We start from the raw sequence: 13,950 nt of genomic DNA, 5'->3' as shown, positions 1-13,950 counted from the left end.
GCCTCACAATTTCACCAACACAGGACAATTTCATCACAGAGGAAAAAATGAAAAAAGGAGGACAGCGAGTGCACAAAATGAAACAGAACTATAAAGATGCTTTTACTTATAGAAAAAACATACAAATATTTTTTGGTAAATCAACAAGTTAAAAAAACCCAAACAACCCCTAAGCCCACCTCTTTTTAACCTAAAGTAGAAAAGATGTGGTAAGTACATGCAGTCAAAGGAAATATTGCTTGTTATAATGAAAAATATGTTTACCATCATCTTATTTGGGTCTCTTTCTGTACTTAGGAGAATAAAAGCAGAGGCCTATACTGAGATGGTTTTTAATGAAAAAATCAGGTGTCAGCTTTGAAGTCTTTCAAGGGTCATACTTGAACAACCACAAAGTAATAACAGCAATTAGTGACATATCCTTTAACATTTTGTTCACCATTATAAAAAATAGCTTGGCTTGTAACAACATGGGAAGTAATATGCTATAAACCATGGCAGGGGTAGGGCAAAAATGCTGATGCTAGGTGTACCTGTCAGGTATGGCAAGAATTTTCATTTTGATGATATTCAGAATTGACTATCATCTTGCTTCTTTCTTCATTCCAGCAGTGCATTAATATGAAACTCTCAGCATCTATTAACAGGTTTCCATCATCTTATTTTCAGAAGCAGTGGCTGGTTATCCTTAAGTACTGAATTATTTAAACTGAACAAATTGTACCTTTCTGGTCAATTATGAAGCTAAGGTTTAACAGTTTGTCTCTTTTAAGCCAAAGTTACCACTGATGCTCGGAATTTAAATCGTGGTTTATAATTCCCTACCTTCAAGAGAAGCAAAGATGGAGGCAGGATGTGGGAGAGGTGAGTGTGTAGCACACTCACGGATAGTAAAACATTAACAGGAAAACACACTGACAGCAAAACATTGCTTTTCTGTGGTGTTGTAAGCACTCTGAATATATGCTCAAAATAACAGATACTAAATTGGTCCATATTTAACATATCTGCCTCACTAACCCCCTTCCCATTTAGGAGTTTTGTCTAGCAACTGAAATATCCGACTGCAAAATCTTCTATTTTAGAAATTTCTCGCAAAGTTTTAACACTGTTTTTGGTATTACTTTCACATCCTTCATTTGAAAGCCAGATATTCTGGCTCACTCTTGTACGACTGGGTAGGTGGCAGGGGAACAGAGGCTGTACAACTAGCAGAATTTCTGATCTACTCAAATGACTTTAATTGTTTTTTTCTTTAAGATAAGTTATTCAAGTGTTAAAATGAAACAGCTTGCAGCTTATTAACAGAGATTGCATACTGCTTCGAATAATTTCTTTCTCTGTTTAAAGACACCCGTCATATAACTGAATACACTAAGCATTTCTACTTAAACACTGTAAATATAAATGTCATTGTAAACATTGTAAATATCAATGTCAATATTTTGTGGCTAAATTATATTTAAGGAAAGTGGCAACGATGCTAAATGAACAATGACAACTGCTCTGGATACAGAGGCTAGCTAAGGAGACTCAGGTAACTTAAGAAGTGCCATTGTAGCTGAGAATTGCATCTGGGATCTGTGATTACTCAGCTATAGTCAGCTGCCTTACAGTGATGCCGTTGGTCATAACGACTTGGTGGATGGGGGCTGAAACTTCCGGAGTACTCAGGGTGAGCTACATGGCTCAAATTTATCCACTCTTAAAAGATTGTTTTTAATTTTTCTATCAGTGCTTCACAGACTATGACATTTTCTTGAGCGCCTTCATATGGGAAATTGAAGGTCGGTACACAAATGTATACGGCCCTCTAAGCAGAATGACATTCGTCTTAGACTTGAAAGTTTATGTAATGCAAATCCAAAACATTCTTAGCCAGACAAATACAAGTCTTATTCTGCAATGATGCTTTGAGGAAGGAAACAGGTATTTGAAAGAAACGAACTATGTAAGACTAAAATACTTCAAACTGTTAACTGCAGTTACATCAAAAAGCAGAGTTAAGGCTGATTGGGTTTTGTATCTATTTTTGTACCGGAATTTATTGTATATAGTATTCCAATATCAAATAATCAAAATATCCCCACTCTTGTCTTCACTGTATGCTAATATAAGTTCTGTTGTCTAGGACTAGACTTCAGTTAGAAATATGATTTTAGATCCACAGGTCTATTAAAATCATTAGAATGCTGCCTAATTACAGCTGTTTAGGACTACAAAGTTTATATGACAAATATTTGTAGATAATAATATACAAAAATGTATGCATTTTACCCATTCTCCTGAAAAATATGAATTCATAATAAATTTTTTTTATACAAGTTTCAAATGTAGGAAGCCTTCCAGTATGTAATATTATATTATCATCCACATGTGACTTGAGATAATACTAATACAAGTAAAATATTTTTCCAGATGTTAAAGCACGCTATGTACTATAATTTTCATGGTTTTATACAAATCATGATTACGATGCTTCAATTCTATACTCCAGAAGCAACAACTAACTTGAAAAGTTGAAATTTATCTGAAGTTTTGCAGAGGGTTTTAAGGTCACTACCTTTTGTATGTTATATATTGGTAAAAGAGGTATCTACGGAACCTTTGCCCTTCAGAGATCTAGTCCAAGATCACTTTTTAGAAATGTATTAATCTGAAGGAGGAGTTCTTAAATCAGACTCATACAGCTCATACAGACTCATACATCTGTATAGTTTCAGCCTACAGACCCCCCCCCCCCCTTCCACTTTATCAGATGTAGTAAATAAGATGTAATTAATCCTATTCAGGAGGCACCACTCCTTTTATACTGCCCTCTGCATCCCCTTTCCCTTCACTTTTTTACAAGCATATTCAGCTCCCACTTCCATATGCTCTGCTACCCCCTACGAGAGACTAATGCTTCATTCTCCCATCATCATAAAGGTCTCACTGATGTATGCAAATTATGACCTTCCTAGCTGCTTTGTAAGATTCCTATCCCTGTATTCATCTGTTAGCCTCCATAGTAACATTACTGGTATGATTAAAACCAGGGAAAGGACAAGTCACTTACTGTCTACATTTAGTGGACTGAAACCCTTGGGTTCTTACTGACTTTTTTTTTTTTTTTTAAATAGTATTACAGAGATAAAAGCAGTTATGGAATGTGATACAAGCAATGTAAACTTGGTAGGGCATAATGCAACATGTTCAGAACTTGCTGAGTCCCAATATCCAATTTATTTTCAAATTGATAATTAATAAATTGATATTCTCTACTATGCTAGTGAATGGTAAATACAATAAAACATTTTTGATAAAAATCTCTTGGCAAGAAATCACAGTTTCCTAACATAAACAATGTCTTAAAGACAGCATTTGTTCCAAATCTTACAGAAATCTACCAAACCTGTGAAAAATATAGCAGCATCTCTCTCATAATGTATCTCCCCTCTTTAGAATTTAAAATCAGTTTCAAAGTAGTAATGTAAAATTTTGTCAATAATTAAAATTTTTTGAGTGCATTCACAAGAATCCTTTTCAACAGCAACAGTTATTCCCAGTAACTTTCTCCTGAACTTTTAGCCCCATAAGGTTAGCATTCAGGAAGCTCAGCTGCTGTCTAACAAACTTAATTAATCAAAAAGTCATTTCCGAGCTGTAACTATGAGTAAAAGTGCTTCAAGTGTGCTAGCAAGCCTACAAGTTAATCAAAATGCTAATGCAGTACAAATTAAAGTTGTGATTAACATTTCACAGTAGCTGCTTAAGTGAATTGATCACACAAATGGGTTAAGCATTACTCATTTCCTCCAGCCCCAACTGGGAAAAGGTTTGTCATGGGTGGGGGAGGGATTATATATAAACAGCACCAAATCATCATTAAACGGTCACCAAGATGCTTCCATACACCAGTTCACCAGTTATCCATAGCAAGCAAAAACCCCAACACCACTGCCACAAAGGTAACCCTCCCTTCTCCCTACACACCTATAAAACACAAGCGGGCAGCAAGTAATTCCACCCCAACATGTCCAGGTACTTTCATTACAAAGCTCTTCGTTGCTGTTTAGTATCTATAAATAAGCATTACTGGTCAGTACATGCACTACAAGTTTTTTGATTATTCTATTACTCCCACCCTCCTAATGCGAAATAATAGCCATCTGACCATGAAAACAGCCAGTATTTGAGGAACATTGCAAACATGCTGCTACGGCTGGACTGTTACTCCATACACAAAGAATACGTGTAGTACCTAAAGAGATACGGCCTCTGCTCTTTGCTGGTTTCTGAATAATCCTCTGCGTTCTCAAGTTAATTTGATTCTCTTCTCTCCCTTCAGTAAAGCTGCCCATTTTTTTATAGTTGCCAATGCATCCGTTAAACAAAACAATTATCTCTTTCCCTGGGCACCTCTGGGCAAATCTTACAGACACAACTGTAAAACAGGCCATTCCTGTAACTGCTACCACCTTGCAGCAAGTGGTCGGCACACCTGCGCTAGCAACAGACAACGTAAGAGCTCAGAACACACTTAAGATCTTTTCCATTTCCTCACGGGCAGGAAAAGAAATAACCCAAGGGGTATGGCTCCCCGAGGCAACAGTTTTAGTGGCTGTTATGAACTGAGGAGGTTTAGGGAGGACAGGAAGTCCAGAGCTGAGGGACACTCTCGTTCTTTTAGTCCAGAAACCACAGCTCGGGCACCTCTGCTGTTTGCAGCTGTGTGGATATGGCCAGGACATACCTTCCGTGTGGGAAACAGTAGATACAGCTCCCACCATCAGTCAGAACAGTCTGCAGTTTAGTAGAGCAAGTGTTTTGCACATAAGCTAGCTCTGGAAAGGCAGCTGAATGGGGCAGCATATTTGACCACTCTGAACATGTGCCACAAAACTGATTTTTATAAGCAGAACTGTAGCAAAAGCTGCAATTTAAACGACCAGAAACAACGTCTTTAACTATTTTAGAATGGGTAAAGCGGTATTACACACATGATCGTTCAGCTAAGGAAATGCAGTGCTTAACCCAAAGAGTTTTTTCTTTTCTGTCAAAATTAGATGCTCCAGAGGAGTAACATGATGGGGAACAGCAGGCCACCAATGACAGCATTACAGGGTCCTCATTTTGGGGGAGTGTATGTTTCCTCTGCAAACTAGTCTTTATTCTGCAGTTTGGAATCTGACTTCATGTCCATCTTCTCTCAGTGCACAGCTACCCCACTGAGATGCATTTAACACATCCATAGGTAAACACTTCTCAAAGGTTAAGGCTGAGCTCCATGGCAGTTCTACTCCTGGCAATATTAAAATATTTTATCAACGATTATACTACAAGTGGAGGCTTGTGGCCAATCCCAATGCAAAGCCAGCAACTGTCACATTATTTCCAAAAAGAGACTGCCCTGCTGAATGTGAGACTGACAGTATTACTGCCTCAATTATCCATTTCAATTAATGCAAATATAGGCAATAGTCTTAGATCAGCAGAGTAAGAACTGATCGCTGAACACACAGTCACAAAATATAAGGCTTGAAAAAAAAAGTAAAAAAGAGATTAGATTTATTCTGTTTCACATATTCTTAAATCAGAGATGGGAAAAATAGGAAAAAAAGGTGGGGTGCTGTCTTTACAATAATAATTATATTCTATAAAAATATTAGACAAATAATTTCATTAGAGGTTTTATTCTTTGATGTTCTTCTTCAAGAAGTGGACAAGTGATTTTGAGCAGCTACTGGAGTGCTCGGTACCATCTTACTGACATCTCCATCTTTTCTCGGTAAAAACAATGCAGAGTGCTAGGCTTGAAGAGAACATGTAGTCTACTGTAATAGTATTAAAGGTAAGAGAGGCAAATAAAAATTAAGGGCCTTGACCAAGGTCACATAGGAAGTCATGGCAGATTTTTTTGAGCCATGGGAACCTTCAGTGCTTTATCTATGACAGCCTGCCACTGATAAACTCGTTAGTTTTTGACTTGAGCTTTTCAATGTAGAGCAGGGACATTCGTTCAGTCTAGTCAATGCCCCAGTGGCCATTCATTACAGAGATGGGTGTGGGAGCAGATAGGCATTCACCTTCCAGAAGGTTACTTATTGCTAGTCCCCATATTTCTGCAGTAAAAGGGAAAGAATTCTGTATTTCACTCTGGGTATACAGATACTAAATTTTTTCTTGCTATAAGCTCCATCTATATCTAACAAATGCTAACTATAGGAAAACTGTAACACAATATATTTCTTCCATTTTCTATGTTAACAATCACATTCCTCTATTGAGCAGCACCATGATATGACTCCTCACATTCTGTTAGATGCTTATGACTTCTATCTTTCATCATGAGTATAAATGAACTGAGTTCTGACATAACACAAAACTTCTAAGACATTTCAGGAAAATTAGAGTGGTTGCCTATTTTTTTTTTTATTAGAAGAGAGTGAAATCTCACCTGAAATCCATCAGCTACATTTATGTATGTGATGCTGTTAACACAGTTTTCTGACTGTTAACACCACACAGCCTAAAGCCACCAGCAATGAAAACGGCCCAGAGGATACTGGAGGAATGAATGGGAGGACACAACAGGTGGGGTGCAAGAGGAACCATTGGAGACAAGGCTGATTCAGGTGAAAGACAGCACAGGAGAGTGGAGAAGTTTAATAGTCTGTGATGGAAAGGCACAGGTTTTTTTTTAACTTGCTTACGTATCATGGCTCGTGATGGCAAATCTGCCCTGCAGAGGACCTGGGACGGAGGCCTGCTGTACATACCCAGATACAACCACAAGCCCTTTGAAAGATCTTGCTTTCTTGTAACAAAGCAGCACTGATGATATGAAAAGTCTGTCATTCACATACTCATCAGCAAAAATAAGTTTATGTTCAGGTCACAATTTGAAGGTTAGCTATACAACCTTAACAGCTAAAGTACTTTGTAAGTAAATAAACAAAAGTTCAACATAACTCAGAAAAACCAATTCCCATCTCACTGCTGAATTTTACATTTGGTGGTGCATGAGCATGTGTTCACACACACAGAACACCACCCACTGAAATGTTTATCAGTGGACCCTTCTATGGTTCAGTTCCTTTTCCCAAAACATCTTTTTTTCCACCTCTGATGACCCAGAGTTCATCAGCAGGTCAGTGCTAAGGAAAAGGTAACAACCAGTATGGAAAGTGTAACCCTGTCTATTGCTTAGATTCTGGGAACTTTAACCTCCATTTGGAAAGCGTGACTAATAAGATGGAACAAATATGCTCCCAAGAGATGTAAACCATGTGCCAACTTCAAAATAAAAAAATGCTTGCATGTTTTTTCTTCTTTTTTTGTTGTTTTTGTTTTCTTGTTAAGGAGGAACTTTTTTTTTCTTTAAGATGACAGTATATGTTACATTATGTAGTAGTTTAACTGAAGGCCAGAGTGCCAAGGCCGAGTATGAAAGAGTAGTATTCTGAATTCTACTTTGGTTTAAAGGCACTGTTGAATATTTTAAGGTTTTTTCTTCTGAGTGCTTATTGTTTCTGAAATACCTATTATGCAGTAACAGGATCTGAGAATAAATTTCTTAGCAAAGCAGGATAAATATTGAGCAAAATAATTATTGAAAAGAATCTTTAATTTAAATTTTCTTCCAAATATGTAATTACCTCCCAAAACGTTAATTCCACAAATGTCTAAATGAACTTTAGGTATGTGATTTCTTTGAAACAAAGGTGAATTTTCTCATGTGACATTGTTCTCTGTTAATAACTGAGCATTATGAATAATCACTGTTCATACATTGAAGCTTTCAGCACCATGATTTTATTGATTTGAAATAACTGGAGTATGCAGAGTGCATTCAAGCACTGCTGGTTGCCAAGTTAAAGACTGCACAGCAATAACATCTGTGGCGTTACTTGCTTCTTACTTTTCTTAGTTTTAGTTTGCTTTTTTTGATACTAGCATTAAAAGCTTGTAGTTTTTGCTAGTGTAAGGTCAAGACTCATCCAAATCACTGGACACTGAATTGCCCAGGTATTTTGTCTGTCTAGAGCATTGATTAATAATTTCCCATAGAATGGTTTTACAAACTGGTAGGCTTGACACAATGATGTTTGAGGTTGCCATATTGCAATAGGCTTCAAACAAAACCAAAGCCTCATTCTGCTAGTTGACACACAGACCACTGAAGATATTAAAATCCGAACAAACAAAAGCAAGGAAAAAAAGTAGGATGCAAGAATGATTGTCCCTATTTTACAGATACTGAACTGAGGAAGATAAGAACAGTTGAAGACTACCTGATCTTCAAGAAGCTATGTATGAGTCCTTGTCCAGTTCTGCTAAAGAGAGTATCATTCCCTTCTTGCAGAACCAGGGGATGGGTGTTCCCTGCATCAGCTAGGTCTCACCGTTCCTGCTGTAATGGTAACTGTGTTTTCCAGATATTGCAGCACTCTATTCCAAACTCAAAGCGCTGCTTCAACATTCTTTTGAGGCGTGCAGCTGTGCATGTGATCGCTTGTTACTAGTACTCCATAGTCAGTTTAGTTTCTGTGGGTTCTGACAATGGTGCAACCATAAAAGTCACAAGCCTCCAGACCAAGTTGAAAAACTGTGTTTAGAAGTGTGTTCTTTGACTCTGTGGTAATTGGGAAATAGTAGACATATCTTTTCACAAGCCTGAGAAAAATGCTGTATCTCATCCAAAATCACATTTCAAGACATATTTTATTTATGCTTGACAGTGACTACAGCACTTTTGGGTGCTGTAAAAATAAAAGTACCCATGGGAGACAGGTTCTTGGAGGATCAGCATAACAATCTGCAGGGAGCACACTCATGCAGGAATGACTTAAAACATTCCACAATACAGAGATAGAAAGCTCTTGCATATGAAAGAAGGTGAGCCCTATGGCAACAGATGCCTTCAACCAGAGTACCACAGTTTTTACCATGTTTGTTTACCTCCAGTTCTGTAGAGTGGGTATCTTTATGGGCATCTAGATCCTTCCTAAACATACCGTGGTATCATACTGTGTGGTACCAGTCCTCCATAGGACTGCACGAAATCTTCAGGTTCTTCTATATTTAAAATATTACAACACACTAACAATAAGTAGTAAACCAACAGGAGTTAAATACTGAAATGCATTACTATACCTGACATATTCTAATTGCTTGGTCCAGCACTGTCTTTGTATCAGTTGCATAATCTGGGCAAGGCAGCATGGCATGACTGAAGTGGGCTTGCAGCAGGAGATGTGTTTTTGTGTGTGAACTGTCAAATGAATGGGGATTGACTTCAATTGGAAGATGCTTTGCCAGTTCACTGTTCATCTGATCTTCATTGTGTCTTACAGGTAGATCTGTGTACTCATCAGCATTCTTGAAAAGAAATAAAAATAAAAAATTAACTATTGTACTTAACTTCAGAATAATTACTATTCCTTACTGAGACATTAAAAGTATATGCATTTAAATTACTACAGTTAGATTTCATTGTTAAAATAGCAATTTTACTGTCTGGAAAGTGTACTTATTTATCAAAATGATACGTGTGGGAAAACAAAAGCTAGTAAAATATTCACAAATATTCACAAAATTTTAGGTTTAAAATTTTTTTTCACATAGATGATTTCAACATTAGAAAAGAAGAAAATAAAAGCAGTGAAACAAATACATTCATTGGACGGACTCAGTATTTTGAGATGACCTACAGATTGGTTGGCTTTCAAAAACATTGTGAAGTTAGCCATAAAGAAGTCAATAATTCACATTTTCAGTTTTCAAGGTATCTACTTTTCTCTCTGTATTCAAAACACAGTGAGTTTGAAATAGCTCTGGTAAGGTTCTTTTAAAATACATCTTCAATATTTTGAGCAGTCAGTGTCTAAGCAACAGATGATCAGCAATCAAAGCAAAGAGCAAAATTGTAAGCAGGTGCTTAAAACTATCCTCTGTGCTCCAGAGTGGGCCAGTACCATTCGTGCAAAAATGAAAGCTAAGAACTTTCTCACTGTTGCAAGAAGGAGCTGCACAACATCAGGTAATCTAAATGTAGTTATGAGTAGCAACACCCTTGGGGCTGAGAGGAAGAAGTATGACTGTTCTAGCAGCCAGAGCAGAGATGTTAATTCTCCTGCTAGGGAAATCCACTGTTTCTGAAAGAAAAAATATTCAACAGAAGCATCCTAAGAACTGTAACTTAGGTTGAAGAGTCAGTTCTATGACTTAATTGGTAACTTTTTGTCCAGAAAATCCTATTGTGAATGTATGCATACATATTGTTTGGAATGAGAATGATCTTTATAAAGTATAAAACTTGCAAGTGAAGTAAGAATTTTATAATATGTGATCTTTTCCCTCAGTAATTTAAGACAGTGTATTTCTTTTGCCATAAAATAAAAAGTAACCCAAAGGGCAATGTCTTTCAAACTATGGGCTTAGCAGAGACCACTAAATTAAAGTGTTCATGGTTTTATATTCCTCTTAAACTATAGATTTGTTATTATGCATTTTAGTCTTCAATCTCCATTCAGACTTCCTGCAAATCCGTATTAAAGAAATATGCACAACAGTAATCAATGCAGAGTGAGGTAAAAGAAAAATGGCAATCTTAGAACACCTGATAGAACTATCTAATTGACTTCAAAGTACCCTATCTGCTCATTATTTAATATCCTAACCCACAGAACACACAAATTTTTTGACAATTCCTAAAAACAGTTAGATAGTTGTTTTTCAACCCCCTTGAAAATTGACAGCACAACATTTTCTATTTTCTTTACTGGCACAGTGAAACTACACCTTTTGTGTATTATTTTGTGACATAAATGTAAAAGGAAAGGTAAGTATTAGACAATTTAAGCTTTAGAAAGAATATCAGAATGTCATCAATTTATATCATATCTCAACTGCAGATTAGAACTGAAGATTGACTAAAGACAACTGCTGCTTAATCCTGGATGTCTCTGCTAGATCTCTTGTGAAAACTGGTCATTTATTCTCTGAACCTAAGGTCACAATCTTTTTAAGCCCTATAGAAGGCTGCATGTTTGCTTCACTCTTTTTATTTAACTGGCTTCTCCTTCAAAGATATTTTAAGGAATATTTACCAAGGAGATTTTTTTAACTTAGTTTCGCTTTGCAGTTAAAAGTAGCAGAAAGAAGAAAGATCAGCCAAGTTACTCCAGACCAATTGGTACTCCTGAAAATGCATTTTCCTTAATTCTTCCCCAGCATGTTTTATTTATCTCCAAAACACTCCTCTTATTTTAAACAACCTGCCTACTTAATTTCCTGTTTGTGATCATTGACTGTAAGTAAGTGAGATTCATTTTCTTATCTGCATCATGTAGGTAATTAAAGGAAATTGAGAATGGGTAGTGAAGCTTTTATACAACTGAGAATGAAGCTGAATGGAGGGCACTGAGGTCAGCAGAGTCCATTATATTTTTATGTGAGAGGCCAGTATGTCTGCCCTGTCCTTGTTTGCTTAGTGTAGGCTGGACAGACTACTAACTGCAAATCTGTTTCTCTGATTTGCCCAGCTGTCCTTGAATAAAGACATCTTCCATTGCAAAATGTTAAATGACAGTGATTGACAACTCTGTGATGAACTCTGCTTGTAACCCCCTGCTACTGTTTTCAGGTTGCAGAAGAAAAGACAGAATAAAGAAACATCCTTTGTAATCACCTCAAATGGGCCCTGCTGTTCACTCAATATTTTTTCATTTTAGTTTTCCTTTTCATTGTGAATCTCAATCTGTTCTGCAAAGGCTATAGCTTCAACTGTTCCACAAAACATATAATATATACTATTTTAGTACATTCTATCTGAATACTGTTCTTACTTCCATGGGTGAGGAAACAGATCATATTACGTATCAATCATTAATCTTCATTCTAAAGTCAAGAAACTTAATATGAACTTTATAGTTAAACCACAAAACACTGCTGTGCATTTTTCACTTTTTCTTCTGCTAAATCAGGACTATTGCAGCCCATGTGCAAATAATATGTTTACAAGCACCTACACAGTTAAGCATAACTTGGAGTATACCAGGAGATAACTAGGAATTTTAGCTATGGGTTCTGCAATCATGCATTTGGTAGTCATGTCACATCTCTTCTATAGGTCTGTAATGGACTTTCCCAATAATGTCTTCTTTTGGGCATTAGAGACTGCTGCATCATTTTGAGGATGCAAACCTACATTTTGACCTGTTTGTGATGCAGGGTCATATAGGAAACAGCCACTTGCTTTGCCAGTGAGAAAAGTCAAATGTAGACTTGCATAAACTCGATAGTTACATTTTACAAGGCCAATGGGCTATTCTAATAATTTAATTCTGTTTCCTGCATAACAGCAATCACAGAATCATCTTAGAGTTCTGTCTGCAACACTGTGTTCCAGACATGCAGCTTATCATCACCCTTTATTTGAATTCCTAGCGTTGTTCTAAAAGTAAAGAACTCATTCCATTTTAAAATGTATCTTTTGCATTTTTCTGGTACTATGAGGCATTTGAGGAGTCAGACTGAACTAAAATTTAAATAAAGTATCCAACATGGTGAGTACTATGCTCCACAGTGTTCACAGGGTTAAGAAAAAAAAAATCAGATTTTCTTTCTACCCACAAAATGTGTAAGTTTAGCTGAAATTACTGATTTATAGTGAGAGCTGAACTATAAACTTATACCATATGTAAACTTTCTGAAATATTTTAAATCTCAAGTAACTACACCTCATCATCTGTCTACAACAGAGAAGAGGATACTTGTGGAGCATAGACAGAAATGGGATCAAGGTGAGCAACTACAGTAAACTTGAATATTTTAAGTTCAGTTCAGTCATGGGAACGGTAAAACTTGTAAAGTTAATGAATTCTAGACTATAAAGAGCAGTTGATTAATTTGTAACAATGAGGGTCTAAACCAAACCAAAAATAGTTTCTCACATTCCAGAGTTGAAGCAGTAGTCTTTTCTTTAGCCATGCTGTTACTGAAACTACCTTAGAATTGACTGCCTGTAAGTTCCTTTTCTTTATACATGTACAATGAACCCAAACACACCATATTCTCAACTTTGATAAACCTGCAACTTGTTTTGCTCTTTTTCAAGTTTCTGATGTAGAAAGAAACAAGGAAAAAGCGTTCTTAGGAAATCTGATACCAAAACTAACAGTTAAGCTGAAGTATTAAAAAAAAATCTTGCAGTAAACTACTACTAAAAGTAACTACCAGAATAACAAAAAAGGAGAAAAGATGAAGATCATTTTTAGCTAATACAGTAATTGCATCCTCTTTACCTGAACCTTGGCTTAAATTACATAAAATTATGGTAGTCTAAGTACTGCAGAAATCATGCATTTGTGCATAGAATGATAAATAAAAAATAAGCTGCAATAAATAAATGTGGGTGGTTTTTTACAGCTCTTCTGCAGTTAACACTAATCCACATTATGAAGTAAATTTTAGTTCTCTGCTATGAGAAGTTCAAAGGTATGCCAATATGCAATTTATTTTCCCAAGTGAAACCAGCATATTTTGATCTTTAAGTAACTGGATAGGCAAATATAAGCTCAACAATAATATTATTATATAATTGGCTTTTCCTTTTGTTCCATTGTACAAAGTGCTACGGAGTATTTTAGTGCAGTGTGCTGACCTGCCACTTCCACATAGTGCTACAGTGTATAGGAAGTAGCTGGACTGCAATCTTTAAAGCAGTCTGTAACTGTCCTCATTTGGGTGATATCTATGGTATCCTTACTATAGGATAGAGAAAAGTAGCATGTTCAAAACAGGGAAATAACAAGCACTGGTAGTTTGTGAGTAGCTAGGTAGCTGAATAATGTCTTATAACAGATTCACAAACTCTGAATTTTTCTTTGAGGATACTTGAACTTCTGTACTTAAAAACATCTGAAATTATTTTGGTTTTTCATATATACATATATGTATATGTCT

At 36.3% G+C, this 13,950-nt stretch overlaps 1 protein-coding gene across 2 annotated transcripts in view; it reads right to left on the bottom strand.

The window, feature by feature from the left end:
- ASCC3 (activating signal cointegrator 1 complex subunit 3) overlaps window positions 1–13,950 on the bottom strand; it is a 284,673-nt gene that overhangs the window by 13,202 nt on the left and 257,521 nt on the right. For both annotated transcript variants that reach the window (XM_080390028.1, XM_080390029.1), the window contains exon 37: window positions 9,139–9,363. In XM_080390028.1, the coding sequence (XP_080246154.1) occupies window positions 9,139–9,363 (225 nt within the window). The remainder of the gene's footprint in view (window positions 1–9,138; window positions 9,364–13,950) is intronic.

The sequence above is a fragment of the Falco punctatus genome (assembly GCF_963210335.1).
Source record: "Falco punctatus genome assembly, chromosome: 5".
NCBI lineage: Eukaryota > Metazoa > Chordata > Aves > Falconiformes > Falconidae > Falco > Falco punctatus.
Note: the sequence above shows the minus strand (reverse complement) of the source record. Positions and strands in the feature narration are given on the sequence as shown.